Here is a 26,589-nt window from a genome sequence, read left to right as displayed (position 1 = left end):
CCATACATACATATACATATACATATACATATACATATACATATATATATATATCTCATATCATATATAGACAGATATAGACAGATAAAGATATATAGATATAGAAAGAGATAGAGAGCGAGCTCAAGAGACAGGTATTTAGCTTTTGAAGTACTCAATACTCCTAGCACAGGGATTTTCAAAACTGTAGTGCATAATCTTGATGTTCCATCCTCTGACTTCACAACAATTTTTAAAGAAAGCAGTAAGTCCACCAATAAAGTTTGGAAACTGCTGTCCTAACATATGGGCCCTCAAAGTAGGGATCACAACCCTTGTGGTCGTCATGAACGGGTCCAGGATGTCGCAACCATCCTCCCCTTGTTTATGGCTAAACAGAAGGAAGTCCTGAGATTACAACAAGGGAATCCCAAATCATTCTATTGTTACATGGGGTCATGGGATCATGGAAAAGGGCGAGAACAACTGGGTAGAAAATTAATTTAAAATATTTATTTTATTGTGTGAAAATCTAACACAAAACTGTTAGAATTGCATCTGGTGCTAACAGCATTGAAAAAACATGGATGTCCTTATTTGAGTTTTAGTAAGTTGTCATCCCAAGAACATGTGTTCTTATATTGCAGCTCAAAGAACAGTACATGTTTCAAATTTACTGGGTTTTTAAACGTCAAATGCATCAGACTTAAAGCAACAGCTAAGAACTATCTGTAAAAAATTTTTTAAAAAAATGCATACCACCAAGACTCACCATTTACAAAAGAAGTAGCCCTAAAAAAGGATGGGTAAAATTATACAGCCTAACTCTGATTTTCCAGGCTACTGCGTAAAGAGTTTGGTTGCTTTAGTTAAGTCTTAAAACAGAGCGTTAGTAAATAAAGAGGTATTGTCCTATTTCCCAGTAACTGCATTATTTAGACTGTAAGATTTAAATCACATCTGACCAAAAAGACAACACATTATCCTACCCTTCAGAGAGAAAGAGGAATGAAATTGGGTGATGTGCAAGAAAGAATAGACAATTCAGAGCTCATACTTATTTTCAGTTGAGATTTTGCCATTGCTGTTGAAGGAAAAAAAAAAACTGTAAGGAAGCTAGCATAAAGCATTTAGAGAAATACAAGCCAGGTAAATAAGCAGTCACCAGTTCTGTCTACTGCCTGGGGACTATTTTTGAAGGTTTATGACTCGCGAAAATAAAGATTACCTCATGTTGCTCCCTTTTATGTGTCCGTTAGTGCCCTAGATTAAAGCAGTAAGCAAGGAGCACCCAGTTGGCATAATCAAAATCTGCAAGCACAGCACATTTGCTGCATCAGCCTTTGGAAACATTTTAAACAACAGTGGCCTATTAGAATGGCACTGCTTTATATAAAACTAGATAGGCTGCCTGAAGCTGAATGAATCGTCTGATCCTTGGCCAATGAGTTCAGGGGTGGCTCAACTGTTAAACTGGAACAAGGCTTAGAAAGACATGCACCTCAGAAGAGCATGATAATTATTATCTAACTGATAATAAAGTGGAACAGATTATAAAAAGCTGTTAATTATATGATCCAGGAGTGGAAAAAACAAGTATAAATAGAACAGGCAGCCTAGTATTTATTATTGTGACCTTCAGAACGTTCCATGTAATCTACAGGGTGCAATGTGCATGGAAGGGACTTGTGCAGTGGAAGTCTCTCAATGCTCAGAGCTAGTCAGATGAAGTTAAAGGCTAGTCCTTAAAGATTGCATTATAAACACCCCTCCCCCCCCCAAAAAAGCTGAGAAAAATATGTTCAGTATGACTAGGGTTTCAGGTCTTCAAAAGTGACCACCACACTTAAGTTTTAGAAATTGATGTTGAACCTACAGAAGTTTTTCCCTCTTAAATGAATTTTTCTAGATTCCTCCTGGGTTTTGACACAATTTTTTACAGTCATATTACACAGATAGGAGTTATGAAAGGACACAAGAAGATTAAAATACCATTTGCTGAAAGAAAAGGAGTACTTGTGGCACCTTAGAGACTAACCAATTTATTTGAGCATAAGCTTTCGTGAGCTACAGCTCACTTCATCGGATGCAAACTGTGGAAAGTATAGAAGATCTTTTTATACACACAAAGCATGAAAAAATGGGTGTTTACCACTACAAAAGGTTTCCTCTCCCCCCACCCCACTCTCCTGCTGGTAACAGCTTATCTAAAGTGATCACTCTCCTTACAGTGTGTATGATAATCAAGTTGGGCCATTTCCAGCACAAATCCAGGGTTTAACAGGAATGTCGGGGGGGGGGGGGGGAGGAGAGGAGAGGAGAGGGAGGGAGGAAAAAAACAAGGGGAAATAGGTTACCTTGCATAATGACTTAGGCTTGAATAGAGACTGGGAGTGGCTAAGTTAATTGTATCCAATTTGCAAATGAATTCCGATTCAACAGTCTCTTGCTGGAGTCTGGTTTTGAAGTTTTTTTGTTGTAATATCGCAACTTTCAGGTCTGTAATCGCGTGACCAGAGGGATTGAAGTGTTCTCCGACTGCTTTATGAATGTTATAATTCTTGACATCTGATTTGTGTCCATTTATTCTTTTGCATAGAGACTGTCCACTTTGACCAATGTACATGGCAGAGGGGCATTGCTGGCACATGATGGCATATATCACATTGGTGGATGTGCAGGTGAACGAGCCTCTGATAGTGTGGCTGATGTTATTAGGCCCTGTGATGGTGTCCCCTGAATAGATGTGGGCACAGTTGGCAACGGGCTTTGTTGCAAGGATAGGTTCCTGGGTTAGTGGTTCTGTTGTGTGGTATGTGGTTGGTGGTGAGTATTTGCTTCAGGTTGGGGGGCTGTCTGTAGGCAAGGACTGGCCTGTCTCCCAAGATTTGTGAGAGTGTTGGGTCATCCTTCAGGATAGGTTGTAGATCCTTAATAATGCGTTGGAGGGGTTTTAGTTGGGGGCTGAAGGTGACGGCTAGTGGCGTTCTGTTATTTTCTTTGTTAGGCCTGTCCTGTAGTAGGTGACTTCTGGGAACTCTTCTGGCTCTATCAATCTGTTTCTTCACTTCCGCAGGTGGGTATTGTAGTTGTAAGAATGCTTGAGAGAGATCTTGTAGGTGTTTGTCTCTGTCTGAGCGGTTGGAGCAAATGCGGTTGTATCGCAGAGCTTGGCTGTAGACAATGGATCGTGTGGTGTGGTCAGGGTGAAAGCTGGAGGCATGTAGGTAGGAATAGCGGTCAGTAGGTTTCTGGTATAGGGTAGTGTTTATGTGACCATTGTTTATTAGCACTGTAGCGTCCAGGAAGTGGATCTCTTGTGTGGACTGGACCAGGCTGAGGTTGATGGTGGGATGGAAATTGTTGAAATCATGGTGCAATTCCTCAAGGGCTTCTTTTCCATGGGTCCAGATGATGAAGATGTCATCAATATAGCGCAAGCAGAGTAGGGGCGTTAGAACAACGCTTCCTCAGCTCTCGTCCCCTAAGTCAGCCATAAAAATGTTGGCATACTGTGGGGCCATGCGGGTACCCATAGCAGTGCCGCTGATTTGAAGGTATACATTCTCCTCAAATGTAAAATAGTTATGGGTAAGGACAAAGTCACAAAGTTCAGCCACCAGGTTAGCCGTGACATTATCGGGGATAGTGTTCTTGACGGCTTGTAGTCCATCTTTGTGTGGAATGTTGGTGTAGAGGGCTTCTACATCCACAGTGGCCAGGATGGTGTTATCAGGAAGATCACCGATGGATTGTAGTTTCCTCAGGAAGTCAGTGGTGTCTCGAAGGTAGCTGGTAGTGCTGGTAGTGTAGGGCCTGAGGAGGGAGTCTACATAGCCAGACAACCCTGCTGTCAGGGTGCCAATGCCTGAGATGATGGGGCGCCCAGGATTTCCAGGTTTATGGATCTTGGGTAGTAGATAGAATATCCCAGGTCAGGGTTCCAGAGGTGTGTCTGTGCGGATTTGATATTGAGCTTTTTCAGGGAGTTTCTTGAGCAAATGCCGTAGTTTCTTTTGGTAACTCTCAGTGGGATCAGAGGGTAATGGCTTGTAGAAAGTGGTGTTGGAGAGCTGCCGAGCAGCCTCTTGTTCATATTCCGACCTATTCATGATGACAACAGCACCTCCTTTGTCAGCCTTTTTGATTATGATGTCAGAGTTGTTTCTGAGGCTGTGGATGGCATTGTGTTCTGCACGGCTGAGGCTGTGAGGCAAGTGATGCTGCTTCTCCACAATTTCAGCCCGTGCACGTCGGCGGAAGCACTCTATGTAGAAGTCCAGTCTGCTGTCTCGACCTTCAGGAGGAGTCCACCTAGAATCCTTTTTGTAGTGTTGGTAGGGAGGTCTCTGTGGATTAGTATGTTGTTCAGAGGTGTGTTGGACCAACAGGAGAGTGGGTTTGTGTGTGTGTGGTGGGAGAAAACCTGGATTTGTGCTGGAAATGGCCCAACTTGATCATCATACACATTGTAAGGAGAGTGATCACTTTAGATAAGCTATTACCAGCAGGAGAGTGGGGTGGGGGGAGAGAAAACCTTTTGTAGTGGTAAACACCCATTTTTTCATGCTTTGTGTGTATAAAAAGATCTTCTATACTTTCCACAGTATGCATCCGATGAAGTGAGCTGTAGCTCACAAAAGCTTTTGCTCAAATAAATTGGTTAGTCTCTAAGGTGCCACAAGTACTCCTTTTCTTTTTGCGAATACAGACTAACACAGCTGTTACTCTGAAACCTGTCACTTGCTGAAAATTACTTGATAAAACTTAATTAACGGATGCAGTCAATTTATAGGAAGTGAAGAAAAAGGTACGCTCCTTTAAAATCTAAATCTGTTATAATATCCTATTGAAAGAGAAACAGTTTTAGGATTTCCACTAGCATGTCACAAGTACTAGCTAGATTACCTGTACAAATACATTTTATTCAAAGTCTTCATTCATTTACCTAAACTGGTTTTCACTGCAACAGTCTTTTCCCCCCTCAAAGAAAATATTATGGCTATAGCATGTTCAGTCTACATTCAAGGATCCCTTTAGATAATAAAGAACAGCCCCAATAAGAAAAAAGTTCTCCCCCCCCAAAACAACAGGGCCACTTGATTTTTTAAAATTCTCATGTCCCTCAAGATATTGTATGGGCAAGCAGATGTGTGTTTTAAAAAGAAAAAAACTGGCAATAATTCTTGCTTCTTCTCCTCCTTTGCTTAAGTTAAGGAGAATATGCAAAATAAAATCACCCTGAAGAGAAAGTCCATCACTATGCCAGCACTTGCATCCAGACAACTCTTTATTGAGTAACTAAGCTATGATGACTTGAGTTTCTCACCATGTCCCTTTTTGGGAGGCAGAGGTGGTATGTACATTAAAGAGTGATTTTTTCAGTAGCAGAAAGTCAGAGGAAAAAAACGGTTTGCATGAAGGAGTGAAATGAGTGGCACAGTGCTCAACTGACCATAAATGAATACTGTATACAAGATAAGGGTATAAGGGTATGGACGTGGAATATACTCTGTACTATGTTTTCAGTTTAGCTTTTGGGCCGTAAGTGTACTGGTTCATATGAATTATATAACCTATCTAGAGAGATCTCTCCATTGAGTATTATTGACAACATATTTCAGAGTAGCATCCGTCTTAGTCTGTATCCGCAAAAAGAAAAAGGAGGACTTGTGGCACCTTCGAGACTAACAAATTTATTTGAGCATAAGCTTTCGTGAGCTACAGCTCACTTCATTGGATGCATAATCATAGAATCAGTGTAGGACTGGAAGGTACCTCAATAGGTCATCTAGTCCAGTCCCCTGCACTCAAGGCAGGACTAAGTAATAACTAGACCAGCGGTTCTCAAAGTGTGGGTTGGGACCCCATTTTAATGGGGTCGCCAGGGATGGCGGACTTGCTGGGGCTCGGGGCTGAAGCCAAAGTCTGAGCCTTACTGCCCAAGACTGAAGCCTTCAAGCTTTGGCGCCCCTCAGAGTGACGGAGCTTTGGCTTTGGCCCCCCTGCCTGGAGTGGTGGGGCTCGGGCTTTGGTCCCCCTTCCCGGGATCATGTAGTAATTTTGGTTGTCAAAAGGGGGTTGCGGTGCAATGAAGTTTGTGAAACCCTGAACTAGATCATTCCTGACAGGTCTAACCTGTTCTTAAAAACCTCCAAGGACAGAGATTTCACAATCTCCCCAGGTAATTTGTTCCAGTGCTTAATTACCCTAACAGTTAGGAAGTTTTTCCTAATGTCCAACCTATCCACCCTTGCTGCAATTTAAGCTCATTGCTTCTTGTCGTATCCTCAGAGGTTAACAAGAACAATTTTCATCCTCCTCCTTGTAACAACCTTTTACAGGTTTGGAAACTATTATGTTCAGTCTTCTCTTCTCCAGACTAAACAAACCCAATTTTTTCAATCTTCCCTCACAGGCCATGTTTTCTAGACCTTTCACCATTTTTGCTGCTCTCCTCTGGACTTTCTCCAATTTGCCCACGTATTTCCCAAAATATAGCATCCAGAACCGGACACAATACTCCAGTTGAGGCCTAATCAGTGCATAGTAGAGAGGAAGAATTACTTCTCATGTCTTGCTTACAACACTCCTAATACATCCCAGAATGACGTTTACTTTTTTTGCAACAGTGTTATACTGTTGACTCATACTTAGCTTGTGATCCACCACGACCCCCAGATCCCTTTCTGTAATACTCCTTCCTAGGCAGTCATTTCCTATTTTGTATATGTGCAACTGATTGTTCCTTCCCTAAATGGAGTACTTTGCATTAGTCCTTATTGAATTTCATCCTATTTACTTCAGGCCATTTCTCCAGTTTGTCCAGATCATTTTGAATTTTAATCCTAACGTCCAAAGCACTTGCGACCCCTCCCAGCTTGGTATTATCCGCAGACTTTATAAGTGTTCTCTCTATGCCATTATCTAAATCATCAATGAAGATATTGAACAGAACCAGAGCCAGGACTGATCCCTGAGGGACTCCACTCAACATATCCTTCCAGCTCAACAGTGAACCACTGATAACTACTCTCTGGGAACGGTTTTCCAAGCAGTTATGCACCCACCTCACAGTAGCTCCATCTTTCCCTAGTTTATTTATGAGGAGGTCATGCAGGACAGTATCATAAGGCAAGATGTCGCACATCTACAGCTTCCCCCTATCCACAAGCCTTGTTACCTTGTTTAAGAAAGTGATCAAGTTGATCCGACATGATTGGTTCTTGACAAATCCCTGTTGACTGTTACTTTGGGACACCCAAAGTAAATGCATTTTTGGAGGCTTCTAGGCTTTTCTTGGTGCCAACGTCAGCATTTAACATGCACTGATGCAAGTGCAGCTAGAATTTTATTAAGATCTAGTGTTTCAAGTTAATAATAGCCATAAGGATTTAATTCTAGTCTAGTTCAATACCTTGTAGAAACAAGCAAAGCTTAACAGTAATGTGCTGTGGCATAGAGACAAAACAGGTTTAGGACAGGGCAGTGCTGCCATTTGTACATCACAACTCATATGCAAATTTTTTTCAACAGCAGTTTCTTTAAGTTATCCACCATTTGCAAGCTTGGACTAGTGGAAAGTTTGGTATATGAATTAACCTTTAATGAAACTTAAAGACCCCCCTAATGTGAGGGCCTTTTTTGAGGGCTTTAGATGGTCAACATCCAAATCTGAAAGAAACATTTAGCTTAGGGAAACTGCACAAACACAAGATCCAGTAGACTAAGACTACAGTGAATCATTGTGGAGATGGTGCTAGATCAGTGGTTCTCAAACTTCTGTACTGGTGACCCCATTCACATAGGAAGCCTCTGAGTGCAGAAACTGAAGACACTTTTTAATATATTTAGCACCATTATAAATGCTGGAGGCAAAGCGGGGTTTGGGTTGGAAGCTGACAGCTTGCAACCCCCCAGGTAATAACCTTATGACCCCCCGTCCTCTAGTTTGAGAGCCCCTGTGCTAGACAGAGTAAGCATTTAATTACAAACATGTTTGCCAAATGTTTGATCTAGCATAAGAAGGACCAAAGGAGCCTATGCCAAAAGGGGATCTGCCCAATGAAGCTCATTTACATACATTTGTTTATCAAAAGGACCATCTTAAAGGAAATGAAAATCCTGCATGTCTTTAAAGCCCTGAAGCATCAGTCTCACCAAACTGTAAAATACATTGCTGGGAGAGTTCCTCTAACTTGCAGAGGGAGTTTTGGCAGGAATAAGTGGTACTGAGGCATCATCATGGCCCTCTACACCCAAATTTCACCAGGAAAAAGGTCCCAATTAAGTGGTGACTTAGTCAAGAGCTGGAATATCTCGTCCCCATCTCCATTTCATCCTAAATTGGCAACTGTACAACCTCTTTGGCAAGATGTACATCCTAGTAGTCAATATCCATTCTGCCTGGTTTAGTATTAAGTTATTTTTGTTTTATCCTTTGTGACGAATGAGAATAAATGATTCCTTTCCTCTTTACAAGTGCCCCACTTCACAACTGTAGACAGTGATGTCTCTCGATGGAGCATGCCTACATTTCTTAATAAAGCTCATTTTCAAAAAAAGTTTTTGTAACTAGTTGCTCTTCTCTCATTTGTTTAAAAACAGTGTCCAAAACTGAATGTCGTGTTGCAATATAGATTTAATCAGTATCAAATGGAATGATTTCCTCTTCCTGTTCTCTAGGATCCATTAATGAAAAAAGGACAAAGACAAAAGATCTTAACAGGAATAGGAGATTGGGGCGAAGAAAGGAACATCTTAAGTGAAAAAAATAATGCACTAGGCCAACCAAATCTGTAATGCAAAACAGGATACTTCATAATGTTACACTCTAATGCACATTCCATCATAATGAAGTGTTTAATCCCCTCATGCAATCTGTTACATAATTTAATCCATTATGTTCTTCTGAATCATCACCTTCAGCCTAATTATGTAAACTACTTAGTACATCAGTATAAACTCACAGGGATCAATAAATCATGCATCCAAATAGTCTGAATCTCTCAGACCCGCTGCTAGAATGCAACTAATGCACAACGTGGAATTGGAGCATAGCTGTGATCCCCTACTGTCCAAGGACACATTCCAACTGGCCCTGTTGGCCTTTCTGCTGATACACCCAGGCAGTGTTTATCCTCATAAGGATTATAAAACCCTCATTTCCATTAAGTTAAAGGGGTGGTGAAAAGTTAGTAGATATGTGGGACATGAAGGATCAGAAAAGAAAAATTTTAAACTGCCCCTTTCCCCAAAATGGAGAGCTGCTGTTTCAACAGCCATTTTAGGTCTCCTCCCACTTTTAATGCACTTTCTAATGGGTGAGCTAAAGTGGGCCCTATTTAATAATCCAGATTTTCTTCCCTGCTCTGCTAAATTTTAAGAAGACAGAGCAAGTTAAAAATGGCTGCTGAGGCACAAACTGGTGCTGTAAGGGCAGCCAGAATTCTGGGGTCTGCTTTAAGTTGAAAACTTACCGGGCTTTAAACTTTACAGAATGTAAAGCACTGAATACGATGGCTGTGAAAAAGCAGGCTTTAAATAAATCTTAAAAGAAAGCCAGAAAAAATGCACATACTGAATACAATATTAAAGAGCAACTCCCCCCCGCCCCATGTTTTCACTTATTCCACTACGACATATTTTCCATGCTAAAAGAATATGTTGCGTATATCCCACATTTTTTAAAAGGCTTTTTAAAACAGTTTCAAAATTATGTCAAACATGAACTAATGAGCCATAGTCCAAGAACAATAAGCCACACCAAGGTACAGTATTAATGACATGGTGCACTTCTCCAGATCAGCTTCTCAGTTTTTCATTTGTCAGAGTTGCTATCCACTGGGTCAGCACTAAGACAACTTGAGCATGTCTGCTAAACTCCTCACTACATTTAACGGGGAACGAGGATTGAAAGCAGGGTCTTGCACAAGGCATAACTGGAGCCATATAAATGGACTTGCCTTTGTTCCGACACACTCATTTTCACTGACACCACTGCATGAATACTTTAAATCAAGTGCTAGGTAAGCGGACACACTGAACTACAGAGAACACAGATCTTTAAATCACCAGTCTAGGTTTGTTCCATTCATTTAGGATCACATAGCTGTTTCAGTGTTAGTATAGGATAACAAGCGTCTTCCCGGTTACTAAACGTGACAGCTTGCAGGGTATCCCTCCAGGGCTGGGAAAGAAAACCGTGTCAGAAACCAATTCATACTATATTTGAAATCTACAAAAACCCTCAGTAGAGTCAGGCAGTTGAACCAGAACCAGATTGAGCTGGTATTTTATTTGAACCAGAACTGAACCTGAACCATAAATGTGTTCTATCTACTGAACCTGAAGAGAAAAAAATTTGGGTTACCGCTTAAAACAAAGGTTCAGCAATTTTTAAGCTTCAATTTTTTTAAAAATAAACTACAGTGATCTTATTTTCATTACTACATGAGACAAAGTAACAAATGGGCATGTGATTGCCACCAGGAAGGCCTGCCTCCGTATAATGAGAAGAGAATGAGACTAGAAGGAGGTCAACGCACAAGAGGAGGGAGGGAGAGGGAAAGCTCAAGGAGCTGCCTGTACACCAGGAGGCAGCAAGGGGACCAGGAAATAGATAAACAATATCTGAGACACCCATTCCCACCAGTCCCCAGGGAGAGAGAAGAGGTGGAATGATCCCTGGGCCAAGAAGTTAATAACTCTTCAAGCCCAAGGAAAAAGGTAATGGCTTCCCAACCCTTCTCCCTCTTAGACAGGCCTCCTCTCACCATCCCCATCCCCTGGGGCAGCTCCTCCCTCCAGTTGCCCCAAACTCAAATGTATCCTTTCACCAGAGGTCCAGTATAACACAGCAAATATTAGAAGATGTTATTTTAGTTTGCTAAAATAAATTGTTCATAAAAATAACTGCGTTATTTGACAACACAGAAACACTAGGAAGATACTCAAGCAAAGTTAAAAAAAATCAAAATAGTTTCAGCTCTCTTTTTTGAGATTACGTCCACTGAGATTAAAATTTGATTTGAACCAGTTCAAAGTGGTAACCGAACTCGGTTGTTGTTTTCTTTGATGGCTTGAACTGGAACTGAACCCGAACACACTGAATGCAACTGAACCCGAACAAAACCAAAATAAATACCGGTTTGACTCCCTAAGTAGAAGAAAGGTTATACCGGATACAGTGGAGTTAATTCTAAAAAAGAAACTGGCTCTAAATTATAGTTTTATTTAATTTACAATTGGGTAAAAATGAGGACATTAGACATATCTAATGAAAATAGCTGTTGAAGGACTTCAGTTGTATCTTTTGAATTATCTCAAATTATTTGTTTAAAAAGAAAAAGGTGCACGTAAGTTCAAGTAAAACCCATATTAAAATACGGAAAACGCCCAGTTGAAGAAACTAGAACACACAGACTTCTATGGTAAGAAAGTCTCAAGTCATCATGAGTCATTGCCATCATTTAATATTCCTCATATGCAGAACAGAAATAGAATAGAAGTGGCAAACTGAAACAGACCAAGTGGGAAGCACAGCATGACTCCATAAATACAGCCTAGGGTAGTACTGTAGAACTCGGTAGAAATGGTTTTGTGTTGCCTCTCCCAAGACAGGATGATTGCCGCGCCCCCCCACCTGCAATCTTTAAAAGCCTTTTTTCTCATGGGATGCCAGGCTGTGAGCGATTTCCTCATTTGTTCATGAAATCAGTTTTCTATATGATATCAAAAGGAAAGGTCTGAGGGACAGACTAATCCCCTGCGCTCCCGAAAGCAAGTTAGGAAGTTTTCACAAGAGGAGAAAAAGGAAAAAGGGGTAGGGAAGAGGGGAGTAAATGCCACATTCACTTTTCCAAAGGGATGAAGAGCTCTTCTGCACAGGCGCTGTTCTCGAACACCAATCACAATGGGAAGCCCAGTGCTTTAGGTTCTGTAAGGCTTAAATCCCTGTTACAATATTATGGATTCAAAGCATTAAAGCCCCCATTAAAGCAACTACCATTTCAGTTTTGCAGTGTAACTAAACCAAACCTGCATGGGGGAAAGTAGCCCCAAAGGTTTAATGAAATACCATTCTGCCTGTTTGGAGCTTGCACCATGGAATGTGGACATCCCAAAGTGCCAAAAGTCCCTTCCCGAGGGAGCTGCCAATCAGCCCAGCAATCTAGACCCATGTCACCAAATGGCCTGAAATTCTAAATAGATATTTTAAGTACAAACTGTAAATACAGCTCTGGAACAGAAAAAAATTGTTTAACCTGTAATGCATTAGGACGAAGGGAAAGAGGGACCATTTTCAGGCTGATCCTTATTTTGTAGTTGCAGCTACTAAGGCCAATTTGCAAATGGAACGTGCTCCCAGCGAATGGTCTCAGTCTTCCTCATCCCTTGAGGACATTGAAAAAAAGTTTAGAAGTAGGCAGACTTACGCAGTTTTGCCATCACTATCCTGTTTGGTGGCACTGGCTCCCTTTTTCCCCAGCAGTGAAGCCACTTTCTCTGGATCTCCATTCTCCACAGCTTGCAGCAGCCGGTCGTCATTCTTATTCCACTCGTTCGTCTGCAGTAAAAGAAATATTTAAGAGAAATCAATGCCAGCAATATTTCCATGCTGCGCTGAATGACTATGCATACGTTTGCCATCTATCACAGTTAAAATAAAAGCCAAGCAAGAAACCACACACTGAAGAGCTGGCACTTGATAAAGATCCCTATGAATAACTTAAAATGGATCATGTGGTGTATGATTTCAAGGACTAGCAATAGCTCAAGTCAGATCAGACGGATTTCTTTTAAACTAGTGAGATGAGGTGTGAGTGCACTGCAATTTTTTAGGTCAATCCCAGTCGGTCAATCTACAGCACAGCACTTAAAGGAGAGTGCTAGCGTAGAAAAGTTGCTCTGTAAAGCAGTACGGCAGAACTAAATCCATTTGGCCCCTCATTAAGATTAAATGAGGTTTATACATGAACTCTTCACTTCTCTAGTTCATTGTTTTTGTTTTAGAGCTGTGCTGGAGTTGCCAGGAGCTACCTTTTTAATCACATGATACACGAGACAAGACTACCTGGGATGCATACCCTTAGCTGATTCAGCAAACAAAAGCCCCCTCCCCATACCACTGTGTGCCTGTAGAAATCTTTTCAAGAGAAGCGTTTTCTGCAGCTCCCAGTAGCACAGCAGACCAATAGGCGGAGAGATCTCCCTTTGCAGATTATAACCACTTGTATTGCATTTTTATTCCCCTGCCATGTGTAAACCTCTAACCCAGACAGGTATTCCAGCCCTACCTTAGAGTGCTGCAGACAAGAGAACACCAAGTATTTTAATCTTTACCAAACAATCCATTAGTCCCCTTTCTCTGGAGGGGTCTTTTCTCTGATTAGTGACAGAAGATTGCACATTCTGGATCATTTTAGGGCACAAGGACCACTTAAGCAAAACAGCACCAGAACCTCATTCCCTGTACCTGAACTATGGATCCAGCTGGCCAATGGGGAGGAGAGTGGGAAAACACACCTGTTTGATTACCCCCAAAATCCCTTCTACATCCCCACCTTCCAACCAGGAAGAACACTAAACTATAATCCCAGCAAGAGAGTCTTCTGTTTGCACAGAAGTCAAAGCCTTTTTTTTTTTTTTTTTTTTTAAAAACACTAACATTACACATCCAGTGAGAAGGCTCTTTAAATAGACTATGGTTGTTCCCAACAACAGTTAGCTCTTCAACACAAATGCTCTCAGGAGGTACTACATCAGAACCAGATCAGTGCCTTTTTGATAGGTGCTGAATCCACATTAGTGGGTCACTTGGAAAACCTGCAGCTTATGAAACTCTTAGGCATGGAACTCTCCACAGTGACAGACAAGCAATCACGGAGCCTAGTTTTCCCAATGGACCAGAAATATTGATGTTTCTCTGTTTACACGTGTGCAAAATGAGTCAGGGTTCTCACTAATCTAAATTAGGTGCACGTTAGGTATAAAAGCACAACTAAAGACATCCTGAAAAATGGAATGGGTAGAAGCTGGTCAGAAAGAGCATGAGCCTGCACACATGCATACTTCAGTCAAAGTCTTCAAAAATACAGTTCAAGTAATTTCTTATGGGAACAGAAGCATCAGGTCTGAAGAGAACCTACAAGTTACCGGGAGCTGAAAAACTCCAAGCAGACTGAGCAATTTGGATGGGCAAGCAGACAGACAGTATGTGAAGGGACTGAGTCTGGAACGAGGGGAACCAGGAACAGCAGCGGTGTCAAAGGGAAGTGGCAAGCAGACAAAGGAGGAAAGCGCACTGGGAGCCTGTGGAGTGCAAGTGAGATGGCTAGTCCAGCATATTATATTCTTAATATGGAGCACAGCTGTGGCATACGCTATTGTAGAATCTAAAGCATTAGTTATACCAGCAAATTTTGATTCTCTCTTGCAAACAGACTAAAATGAAGCTTGTCAAAAATTTTTAAAGGATATCTATAACTAAAAGGACTCTCCACCTAAAAGTTACTTTTCTGTCTTACCTGTAATAGTAGTTAAAAAAAATCCATCACCTAAGATTACTGTAAATTACAGATTTCTCTGTTTTTCAGTTTGTTTACCTTGTGCGTTTGACCGCAATTTGTGTACAACTAGTTAACCGGGTTAACTTACTCTTATGGATTTATTTACAAAACAGGGAGAAAAAAAAAAATTTTTTAGAATTGGAAAGTGTGATGGTAAAGTTACAAAAACTAGCATTGGAATTCCAAGGCAGAAGCAACACCTGCAAGTATTTCATTAATTTTTTGAAATGGAGTAGATTTTAAAATTGACAGTGCCCCTTTAAACTTGGCAACATGAAACACTAACCTACATTTCCACAAAAGGAAGATAAAAGGACCTAATCTTTAAGCACGTTTCATGTCCTGAAATGACCAGTTCTAGTTCTCAAATATTGGAGATTAAGCTACAGGAAAAACATTAAGATTAAGACTGTTACTGAAAATCCTTGGCAGCATGAACCTTGATATAACTACAGGGCTGCTCAATAGTTTAGAATATAATCAAATCCTGCAGAACCAGTTAAAGAGGGGATTTAAATATTAATCTATAGCAAGTAACTAAAATTGAAAAGTTATTTGATTATATGCCAACGATTAGTTTGGCAGTATTCTGTCATATGCAAGTCACCACGCTAGAACCCCAATGCCATACACAGTTTATTCTAATCCTGATTTCAGTTTTTTAATTTCTCCCTAGTGTGGTAGTGACACTATGATCACTGTATGCAAGAGGCACTGATCCCATGTTCATAGTCACATGCCTCATTAAAATTTCAGACCTGATTTCAATATAGCTGGGTCCTAAAATTATGTGCTGATATTCATCTAGTGTGAAAGATGTGCATGAAGATTTACAGACCTTAAACTTGTAAAGCATGAAGTGTTTTGAATCCAGCTCTTATTCTGTACAATGGTGCCAAGCTTATTTTAACAACAAAACATTGTACAGTACAGAATTACTCTTTTAAAAGGAGAGGGGCAGTACTTTATCTTGTAATACTCAGTTTTCAACCTTTTTTTTCATAACACAATGTATGCACATATATTATACAATTGAGATTGGAGAAGGGTTGCATTGTTCACCTGATAGCTCCTATTAACACGTGAAACTGCTAAGGTGATTCTACTCTACCTAAAAATTAAACAGTCTTGAACTTGGACAAGTTAATTAATGCACTCTCTCTCTCAGGGAGAAAACTTATTCGTGTCCGATTAACAAAGATATCAAGACTACAAGGTTACTGACATACTGACTATTTAAAAGAGAAAGGGTAATTTTTCCTTTTTTAAGGGGAAGGAAGTAGATGGTGGAGGTAGAGTAGCAAGATCTATATTTGGATATAGCAGAATGAGCACAGTGAAAACAGCTTCTCAAACTATTTAATACCTCCTCTTCTCACCACTGAAGCTATTCCTAGTTTTAGCAATCCTGAGTCATGGAGAGTGGGCCACTACACTAATCAGCTTGAATTAATTCGGCCAATTATATGATTTTAGATTTTTTTTAAATGAAACTATAACCATATTTTTGACACATATATTTAAGATCACTTAATTTTTCTGGAAAACGAAAACAAGAGCAATTTTTTTCATAAAAATATATAAATTAATTTTTGCCACGCAGTTTCAGAACACATTAACTAATAGTGTACAACAGGTGCGTTCTACTTTAAAAGGCTAACTAACCCCTTTTAAATTACTGTTTAGAAAGTAGTCCCTTCTCTATACTCAAGCAGCAATGAACTCATTGAAGTTATAGTTAGGATACAAGGCCTGTTATGTTTTTAAACTGGATCAAAAGTTATATTCATTTAAATGTAATGAAAATTATATGAATCTCTGAGAGACACCAGCATATTAGCAAAATGAAGTGACAGATGGTAACCTTATACTATGCTACAGTTGTCACCTAAAACAGAAACTAGATACCTATAATGTATACTTTCGACAATTTGGTACTTTTATTTATTTTTCCTCACCATTGTATTTAAAATCACTAATATGCTTAAGAACAAACAGAAAAACACCATGAAAATCCTCAAGACCTCTAGCTTAAGAATGAACTCCACCCCACAATCCATCTCTTTGCTCAGTCTATCCACTGCCTCACGTAAAGCCTGGGAGAAGAGAAGTCCAGCAGCATACCCTGACGGTCACCATACCTGGGATCTGGCAGACTAATGGGTGAGTGAGGCGGATAATTTTGAAGTAAAGGCCCTCAGTGTAGAACACTGCTGCTAGCCGACTTGCATTGAAGCGTGTGGACTGTAAGAACTGAGTACTTCATGTAGCCAGGATCCAGTCATCAACTGGTACCCAAGGCAGATCATGAAATACAGGTCTCTGAACAGAGGCCAAGACATTTTCCACTAGGTACAATTTCTGAATCTCTTGAAGGCTTAGCCTGAGGGCATTGTAGTAACCCAATCAATGACCATGGAGACGCCTACCTGAAAGGAAACAGAAAGCACTTTTGATAACTGTCACTGCCCAGGTATTCAGAAGCAGTCAGGGATCCAGTAACTTTTGCAACAATTGGGAGGCAAACCCAGCACCCTCACTCCAGGGTGCACATACAGTTTCTACCTTTTCCCCCGCACGGTATTTCACTCACTCTGAGTGCTCTCATTCCTGTCTGCGTTGAGTTTTATCCCGCTAGCCCTCATCTATACCCAAAAATCTCCACTAGATACCAGGCAAGTGATTCCACTACACTAGCAGGCAGGAAGAGATGGTAATGTAAGAATGGGTGTCAGCGCCCTGATGAAGTCATAGGTTCATGGACTCCCTATAAACACTGAACAGGAAGGACAGCAAGATGGAATCCTGGGGGGAACCCTGTATATGAGCCCTCAGGACAAAAGAGAAAGGCCTGACCCAATATCCATTAGAGTCAATAGAGAGGCTCCTTTTGATTTAAAATGCTTTGAGTAGGGAGTAATTCTTAATTCCTCAGTTCTCCCAGAAGGAACGGATTGGAGCCACATATTCACAATCTCACTAACAAAAAACCAAAAAACAAAACAAAAAAAACCCCCTGTTCTCAAAAAGGGTGGCGGAGAATTGTGCTGGCACTGATTTGTAGTTAGCAAAAAATTCTCCATCAGTGGACTGGGGTTGAGCAGCACTAGCGCTGTGACTGGTATAAACATGTATACAGGGGGAAGATGATGTGATGCTGTATGACTGAAATATGACCACAAATATCATTAATATTGGCACTGTTAGACAATTGCAACAAATCTTGTACAAAGTATATCATGAAAGGTGTCAATGGAAAATTTATGATTTGCTAAATAAGATTGTCCTGCATGTGTCCCATTTTTGCATTTTGAAAAGGTGAACCTTAGTTCACCTAGTTCCCACCTACCTAACTACCCTTTCAGCCACCCTCAACACTCACCTACCGAGTTTTTGGCACCTCCATGACCAATCACAACCAGTGCTCAAGGTAAGGCACGTTGACCATAAGCTTAAATTTATGCTTATATGCAAGTTATTTGAAAATATACAAGTTAGCACATTAAGTAATTTGAATGAGATCTTCCAGGAGGTTAAAACACGTTGACAGGTTGGGGTCTGTGGGAAAGCTTGCCCTGCTGCGGCTGTGCTGTCAATACAGACGACTTCATTCTCCAGTAGTACTGTTAATCTAACCCCTTTCTGCAGCAATATATGTACAGGAATTTTTTTAAGCAATGTTTATGGCTAAAAGCAAATGTGTGAATATGCAGATTGGCAAATGGAATAATTTGAAAGGCACATCTCATGAAGCTGCACAAAAAACTTAGCAGCGTGAGTTTATAAAGTAAACTTAAGTTTGCAGGATCAGAGCCTGAAAAAGCCTGTGTGTGTATTGTGGTGCAAGAACAAATCACTCTCTTCTTCAGGCAGCGTGTCAACCAGCTACCAGCAGCTTCCTTTTAAACACACTTAACATTCTGTACCGTGACAACGGTTTGTGTACCTCTGAATGCCTGAGCAGATCAAGTGTGCATTTCAGCTTAACGAAACAGATTCAACCTTCTATCTAGGCTTTTCTCAGACTATTTTTTAAATTTCCAATGCATTTTTCTTTTAGACACACCTCCAACATAATATTATAGTAAAACTGAACTGGATACTAAAAAATTAGGCATTACATACCAGGAGACAAAATAACATAGATATGAAGCCTATAAAGTCTATGTTTTGGGTAAAATGGAAAGTTTTAAAGTTTTGTCTAAAAATTCTAATTCTTCTATTTAAGATTTTCTTGTCTTGTTATGCTGAGGGTTGAGCAATGCCCCGCCTCACTGAAACTGTTGGGCATGATAGCTGCCTTGCATTCAGGCTAAATGATGGAACAATTACATGTCGCTTTCTTTAGCAATAGTTGAAACAATGGAAAACCACTGCCCAAGGATCAGACCGCATGTGGGCAGTGGCTCAACCATGTAGACAAAGGGGTTTCCCAGGAGTCTGATAACTAGGGATTGATTTGATTGCAGCTGTGTCTGTGAGAGAGAAGCAAGGGAACCACCACAGAAGCACACAGAGAAGGCAGCACGGAAGCCACAGAGAAAAGCTAAGAGAGCTTTTGGGTAAAGTGCTGCCTTGGAAGAGGCTTGAAACTGTGACTAAAGAAACTGCCTCCTGCTGTTTGATTCCAACTATGTTCAGGGAAACAGGGTTGTACGTTTTTTGTAAATAAACGAACAGGACTGTGTCAGAACTACCAGACACCATCAATTTCTCTTCACAGAAACCTGCAAAACCTTGGCGGGGGGGGGGGGGGGAATATAACCACTCAATCCAAAAGGGGTAACAGTATATCATCAAAAAAAGAAAAGGAGTACTTGTGGCACCTTAGATTTATTTGAGCATAAGCTTTCATGAGCTACAGCTCACTTCATCGGCTGCATGCAGTGGAAAATACAGTGGGGAGATTTTATAGACACAGAGAACATGAAACAATGGGTGTTACCATCACTCTTGTTACAGTGTGTATGACAACACCCATTGTTTCATGTTCTCTGTGTCTATAAAATCTCCCCACTGTATTTTCTACTGCATGCAGCCGATGAAGTGAGCTGTAGCTCATGAAAGCTTATGCTCAAATAAATTTGTTAGTCTAAGGTGCCACAAGTACTCCCTTTCTTTTTGTGGATACAGACTGACACAGCTGCTACTCTGAAACCAGTATATCATCAGTATAGGGTTTTCTTACTATATAACTACATTCAACACAAAACCTCTGGAACCCAGATTATTCCCACCCCAGTTATCCAGAACTCTCAAAAAGAAGAAAACCCCAGCATTATGCACTCAAAATCATTAAGCCTTTATGCCTGTAGGATTTGAGTGCTGCGGCCTCTTTCCTGCAGAGCTTGCACATTGCAGGCCTTTGACCCCAGTAGCATCTGTTTAGCTTAAACCTTAACTTTCCAAATGAAACAGTGTCCCTCCTCACCCATTTTCACCTTCCCTTTATCTTCAGATGAGAGGTTGTGCTGTACTACACTGGTCACCTATCTCCACAGTCACACCGTCTTTCTAATGTCTTCCAAGTTAGCTATTTAAGGATCTGACAAATCCACAAAAAGCAAGAAAAAAATATCAAAAAGTTATGACTGAAATTCCATCCCTGGATCAGAAATCCTCAAAATATAGGTTAACAGCTGGGTTTGTTCATCAAGTTGCCAAATTCTGTCCCCAGTTATGCCCATTCAACCTCATCTACTTCAGGAGTACAGTAGAACCTCAGAGTTACAAAAACCAGAGTTACGAACTGACCAGTCAGTCAACCACAAACCTCATTTGGAACTGGAAGTTCACAATCAGGCAGCAGCAGAGACAAAAACAAAACAGAGCCAAAAAAAAAAAAAAAAAAAAAAAAGCAAATACAGTAGTGTGTGAAATGAGAACTACTAAAATAAATAAATAAAGAGAGCAGCATTTTTCTTCTGCATAGTGAAGTTTCAAAGCTGTATTAAGTCAATGTTCAGCTGTGAACTTTTGAAAGAACAACTAATATTTAGTTCAGAGTTATGAACATTTCAGAGTTACGAACAACCTTCATTCCCATGGCGTTTGTAACTGAGGTTCTACTGTAGTTACAAGCAAGGATGGAACTGGCCTTCAAAACCCAAAGCAAAGTGTTTTGCAATACCTTCAACAGTCAGCACAGGAAATGTGGAGCTTGCAACTATGCAGATCCATTAGCCAAAAGGATCACTCAGAAGGAGACCACCAGTGCAGCTGTTACTAATATGATCTGATAGCAGCTACTGTACTGCTGTCTAGCCTGAGAGGTTACCTCCCCTCTTCCCCCAACTCCTGCATGGTTCCCCTGAGCAAAGCCCATTTGCTCCTATGTTTGTTTTACATATAACATTAATAAAAAAAACATTATTATATTTAGTGCTGAGCCACTGAGAAGATATGCTTCATTACTGGGATTGTTTAGATAATCAGCTTGGTAGACTGTGTAACTGCTGAAATAGTTTAGCCAGGAATACTCTGTTAAAGAGTAAATACAAGTTTTAAAATACAAATGAAGTCTTAACATGAAGGTAACTAACAAATTGTTTTTGTAAAAGATCATTACTACAGTATCATTACAATATAATTACTAGGTAAAACTCACTGAATAAAATGAAAAGGAGGACTTGTGGCACCTTAGAGACTAAAATTTACTTGAGCATAAGCTTTCGTGAGCTACAGCTCACTTCATTGGATGCATCATGAAAACTTATGCTCAAATAAATTCGTTAGTCTCTAAGGTGCCACAAGTCCTCCTCTTCTTTTTGCGAATACAGAGTAACAAGGCTGCTACTCTGAAAACTGAATAAAATGTAAAACTGCTACATCCTTACACATATCAGCCCTGTCTTTTTGTTGAGCAAAGTGTGATTCCCACAGCCACCAGTCAAGTAATCAAGTTAAACCTCAGCTATGTTAAGTTTACTGATGTTCTCATGAAAGAAAAGGGAACAGCCCTTGCGGTAAAGTGATAGTAGTTGTGTTATAACTGTAGTGCTTTACATTTGCAAAGCACTGAACAAACATTAACTAAGTTTTTTCCTTGGCAAAGAAACAATCTATAGGAGAGGATATAAGTGACCTTGCATTGTTGTATGTCTGTTGGAGGCAGGTTGTGTTATCTCCACTGAAATCAGAACTGCAGGCAAGCTGAGCAGCAAATTAAAATTCCTGGTATTTTCAAAGTCAGTGACTCATCATTTGGAAAGGAAAGGAGCGGAAGGCCTTGTCTACAACAAAATCAGCTTTTGTTGACAAAACAGCAGAGGTGTACACACTACAATGCTCCTCCAACCGACAAAACTCTCCTGCTTTGTCAACAAAATAAAACCACCTAGACAAGAGGCGTAGAGCTTTTTGCAGCAAAGTTAGATTGACAAAGTTTCAGTGTAGACACCGTGCTTGGTTATTTCACCAGAAATGGCTTCCAGGAGGTGTCCCACAATGCCCATCCTGACCACTCTGGTGAGTAGTTCGAACTCCGCTGCCCTGCGCCCAGGCATAGGCGCCAACTTCTCCTGGTGCCTGTGGGTGCTCGCACCCACCCTGCCCCGACTCCATCCTTACCTTGCCCCCTCCTGCTCCTGTCCCGCCCCCTTTCCCCAAAGTCCCCACCCCAACTCCGCCCCCTCCCTGCCCCTATTGAACTCCTTCACCAAATCCCAGCCCCACCTCCTCCTCTGAGCGTGCCATGTTCCCACTCTTCCTCCCTCCCACCCACAGTTTGTTATGCTGCAAAACAGCTGTTTTGCGGCAGCAAGCGCTGGGAGGAGAAGAGGGGTAGGCGCGCTCAGGGGAAGAGGCGGAGGTGAGCTGGGGCGGGGAGCTGCTGGTGGATGCAGAGCACCACCAATTTTTCCCCGTGGGTGCTCCAGCCCCAGAGCATCCACGGAGTTGGCGCCTATGCACCCAGGTACACAGGCATCTGCCCCTCCCCCTTTAAAGGCCTGGGAATGTTTTAAATTCCACTTCCTGTTTGCTCAGGGTGGAGAGCTCACATCGTATCTTCCCAGCTGACCATGGCAACTCCATGCAGCAAACGCTCTCCCGCTTGGAGCACACCTGAGTTGTTGGATCTGCTGGCACTGTGGGGAGAGGAGGCTGTGCAGTCCCACCTTTGCTTCAGCCATAGGAACTTCAATACCTATGGGCAGTTTTCTCATGGCATGTTGGATAAGGACTACAAACAGGACACACCTCAGTGCCGTGTGAAGATCAAGGACCTGATGCAGGTGTACCAGGGCAGCTCTCACTTTGGTGTCCTTGCACCGCAATGCTGGGGAGAGCTCTGCACATTGTTCCAGAAAGGTGGCTTTCCACTTCCAAAAGTTCTGCAGCCACTACTCGTCTTCTCAGACCTGCACAATGATGCGATCTCACCACTCAGTGCTCGTTTCCTGAGCCCAACAGCGACAGTCCACCATGTGCAGCTGCTTCACAAATACCAAAAGTAAAACCGGTGTTGTTTCTTTCCATGGCACAAAGCAGGGCAGGCAACACAGATTCCTGTTCAGAGCTCATGATATACTACGTGATTAGCCACATTGTGTTCGTAACACTGACCACAGCAGTAGAGAGCAGTGCAGGATCCATCCTTTCAGGCAGAGATGGCAGGAGCACAATAAACAGGGGCCATTGAAACATGGCACAAAACATAGTCGGAAGCCCATGGAATGATGGGAGAGAAAAAAATGCATCATGGGACGTTGAGCCCACACCTCTGATGCACTGCGATCCACTCCACCTTCCCACAACTCCTAGCTGCAGAAGGTAGGGAGTTGGACAGTGGGATAGCTACCCACAGTGCACTGCTCTCACTGTCGATGCTAGAGCAACAACTGTGGACGCACTGCACCGACAGAAAGAGCATCGTGTGAACGTGCACACGTGATGCAATTATAGTGGTTACTGATCGACGCCGTGACTTAACTCTGTAGTGTAGACATAGCCTTTGAGACTCGCTAGATGAATGACTGTGCCACAGCCAAACCAACCATCACCAGATCATGCAGGACTTTATAAGAAAGCCTCGGAAAACAAACGACCATTCCATTTCTTTTCTTGAGTGAGAAGTATGATGGAGGAGTTTGTATGAAAGGCAGAGTTTAGAGGGAATGTGGTCATATGGGAAAACATCCTCAAAAAAGATAAATTATGAATTTGGACCTCTCCCAAAACATTTGTTTTTACTGAAAATCTTATACTCTATGTTCCACTGAAGTATTTCTGAGTTAAGCCATTTCAAGGAGCTTGTGAACTCTCTGCTGAAAGGTGCTATGTACATTAACTTTATAACACGCCAGATCTGGACTGCAATTCTGGGAGTGATTGTCAACAAAATGGAGTGCAGAGAAATTATCACAACAAATTTATACCAAGGAAATAGTTTATTATTTACACCTCAACATTTAATGGTTACATCAGAAATCCTATTTTCCCAGTTTAACCTGGCCATTGTGTTCCCTTTCCCTTTTTTTTTTTGTTTGACTACAATGGCTGACATTTAACATTTTCAGTAACAGACTAAACACTTGCCACAGATGAGGCAGTCACTCTATTAAATGCAAACGAGCAACCATTTTGAGGGTGGAAATCAAATCAGGCAAACCAAATAATCTGTAAAAAGAAAAGGAGGATTTGTGGCACCTTAGAGACTAACAAATTTATATGAGCATAAGCTTTCGTGAGCTACAGCTCACTTCATCGGATGCATTCAGTGCTGTAGCTCATGAAAGCGTATGCTCAAATAAATTTGTTAGTCTCTAAGGTGCCACAAGTCCTCCTTTTCTTTTTGCGGATACAGACTAACACGGCTGCTACTCAAACAAATAATCTGTGACCATTTTACAAGAAATTTTAATCCATTGTTGTATTCTCTGTTGCGCCTTATACCTATATAAACCCTATACTGCTTATTCCCCTTTCCCATTAAAACTTTACAATAATGATGCTAAAATACATTAAATAGAATAGGCCAGTTAGAGTCAGACACTAGCTTTCATTTGTTCACATAAAAAACGAAATCCAGCCCTTTCTTTGGGGGAGGAGCAGGGGTTCTTTCATTAACTTTAAACAGTTCTACTGACTTGATCTGAGCATGCAGTCATCTTGGTGCTAACTGTGCTTTTTCATCCGCTGTTGAGAAATAGGTTACTTAATCAAAACTGCAATAGTTGCTCAAAAGAGAAAGAGATCCTGAAGTAACAAGAATGGAATAAAATGAGGTTTAAATCACTGACAGTAAGCTAGAGTATTGGCAACATGTCAAGCCACCTCCCATTGTTTATCAAATCACACACCACCAATAAAGTGACTGGAGATTTATCTTTGTTTGACAAAGGATGGGCAGTTTCCCCACCACATGCAACTGATCATTCTCAGTAAGTCAGAAAGTGGTGAGACCAAGAATGATCAGTGTATCTGAACAAATGAAATACTGTATCTTTTTTTATGGGCCTTTAAAGAAAAAAAAAAACCCAAACGGCCTAAAATCCTTTTTTAAAAGCACTTCCCTTTGAAGTCATGGTTTTCCATTGATCTACTTTTTCTTCCATTTCTAAGGATTTGGAATACAGTATATATGCAGTCAGAGCATTGTTTTTCCTTGAAATTAACATCAGATTGTGATACTATTAATAAGTGTCTGCTGCCGGATACAAAGATGTCTCTCATTTCTAGAGAAATCCCTAGTGATGGCACAACACAGATCAAATAAATTGATTAATATAAATGTTTTCAAACTGCGTTCCACAGACTGCCATGAATCCTTAGGTTTTCCTTGTGATCCCTAGAATAAAACATTTGTAAGATACATAGTGGGATACCGAGGGAGGTTTGGAAAGGAGGTGGTCTGCAAAGAGGTTTGCAGAATTTAAAAAAAGAGATGGAGAACTACTAAATTAACGGACTAACTATGAATCGGGCATGGCACCCACTTTTGAAATGCAGATTTTTTTAAGATTAGGATTTCCAGAGAAGCCTAAAGAAATTAGGCACCCAACTCCAATTAAATTGCAAAGGACTTGAGAACTTAACTTCCTTAGTCTCCTTTAAAACAAAAGTAAAAATCTATTAAAAAAATATATCAAAGCTTAAAGCCAGATAGGGCCAGCAAATACCATATACAGATAATCTAATCTGACTTTGGATCAGGCAAAGGGCATGTTTTGAAAACTTTCAGCAGCAAATAGCACACCACTAAATCATTATTCCCATGAGCTATAGTGATACAGGCTGTTATGCAAACAACTTTTTATACAGTTATTGTGTAAACAGCTATGCAACATGGACCCTGAAAAATTAAATGTGTAAATGTGGTGTCCTGAAACAACAACACATGCCTTCATAACCATGAGACTCGAATAAGTTCTTTGGGGCAGGCACTAAGGGCGTGTCTACACTGCAATAAAACACTTGGAGCTCCCAAATGTCTACACAACAATTTTATAGGCCCTGAGTCAGCTGTAGGTGTTTTACTGCAGTGTAGATATATGTTAAGCCCTGGTTTACACTACACAGTTAGGTCACATCCATTCAGGTCTGTGCAGATCGTCACCACTCAACTATTAATTCACATAGCATTCTCTTAGCAGGACTTTTCTTGTTAACTCGGCAGCACTTCTCCTTGCCGGTTTGAGCAACTGAGCATACTACATCCACTCAGATCTTTACTGGCCTCCTTGATCCCCTTCTTCACTAGAATCACTGCTCAGAGACCACCATGTTTAATGGATCTCTCTGGTGTTTGGCGAGCAGGTAGCCCAACCTTGGTTGTGTTGGAACCTGCTTCTCTGACATCCACCTCAATCTGTTCCTCACTGCTCTTAATTCCACCCCTTTCCCTGCATATTACTAAGGCAAGTATTACTATTCCTACTACTCCTCTCTACCCCTACACAAACTTTGCAGTTTGTCTTTGAAGAAGGTAGTTATGTTATAGTTTTTTTAGATGGCTTCCATTATGATGAAGTAGACTCAGTACATGTATGTAGCAAGCTGGGGTGGACTTTATAAATAGATTAGAGTTAAACATAAGACT

At 41.0% G+C, this 26,589-nt stretch overlaps 1 protein-coding gene across 6 annotated transcripts in view; it reads right to left on the bottom strand.

Annotated features, from left to right (window-relative positions):
• RAI14 (retinoic acid induced 14) overlaps positions 1–26,589 on the bottom strand; it is a 123,124-nt gene that overhangs the window by 41,420 nt on the left and 55,115 nt on the right. For 5 of the 6 annotated variants that reach the window (XM_074952436.1, XM_074952435.1, XM_074952437.1 and 2 more), the window contains exon 3: positions 12,417–12,547. In XM_074952436.1, coding sequence (XP_074808537.1) covers positions 12,417–12,528 — 112 coding nt within the window. In that variant the 5' untranslated portion in view covers positions 12,529–12,547. Of the gene's footprint in view, positions 1–1,207; positions 1,247–12,416; positions 12,548–26,589 lie in introns of those variants that run through there. The other variant, XM_074952438.1, reaches the window with a different exon arrangement.

Source organism: Natator depressus, chromosome 5, assembly GCF_965152275.1.
Source record: "Natator depressus isolate rNatDep1 chromosome 5, rNatDep2.hap1, whole genome shotgun sequence".
Taxonomy (NCBI): domain Eukaryota; kingdom Metazoa; phylum Chordata; order Testudines; family Cheloniidae; genus Natator; species Natator depressus.
This window is presented reverse-complemented; position numbering and strand designations above follow the sequence as displayed.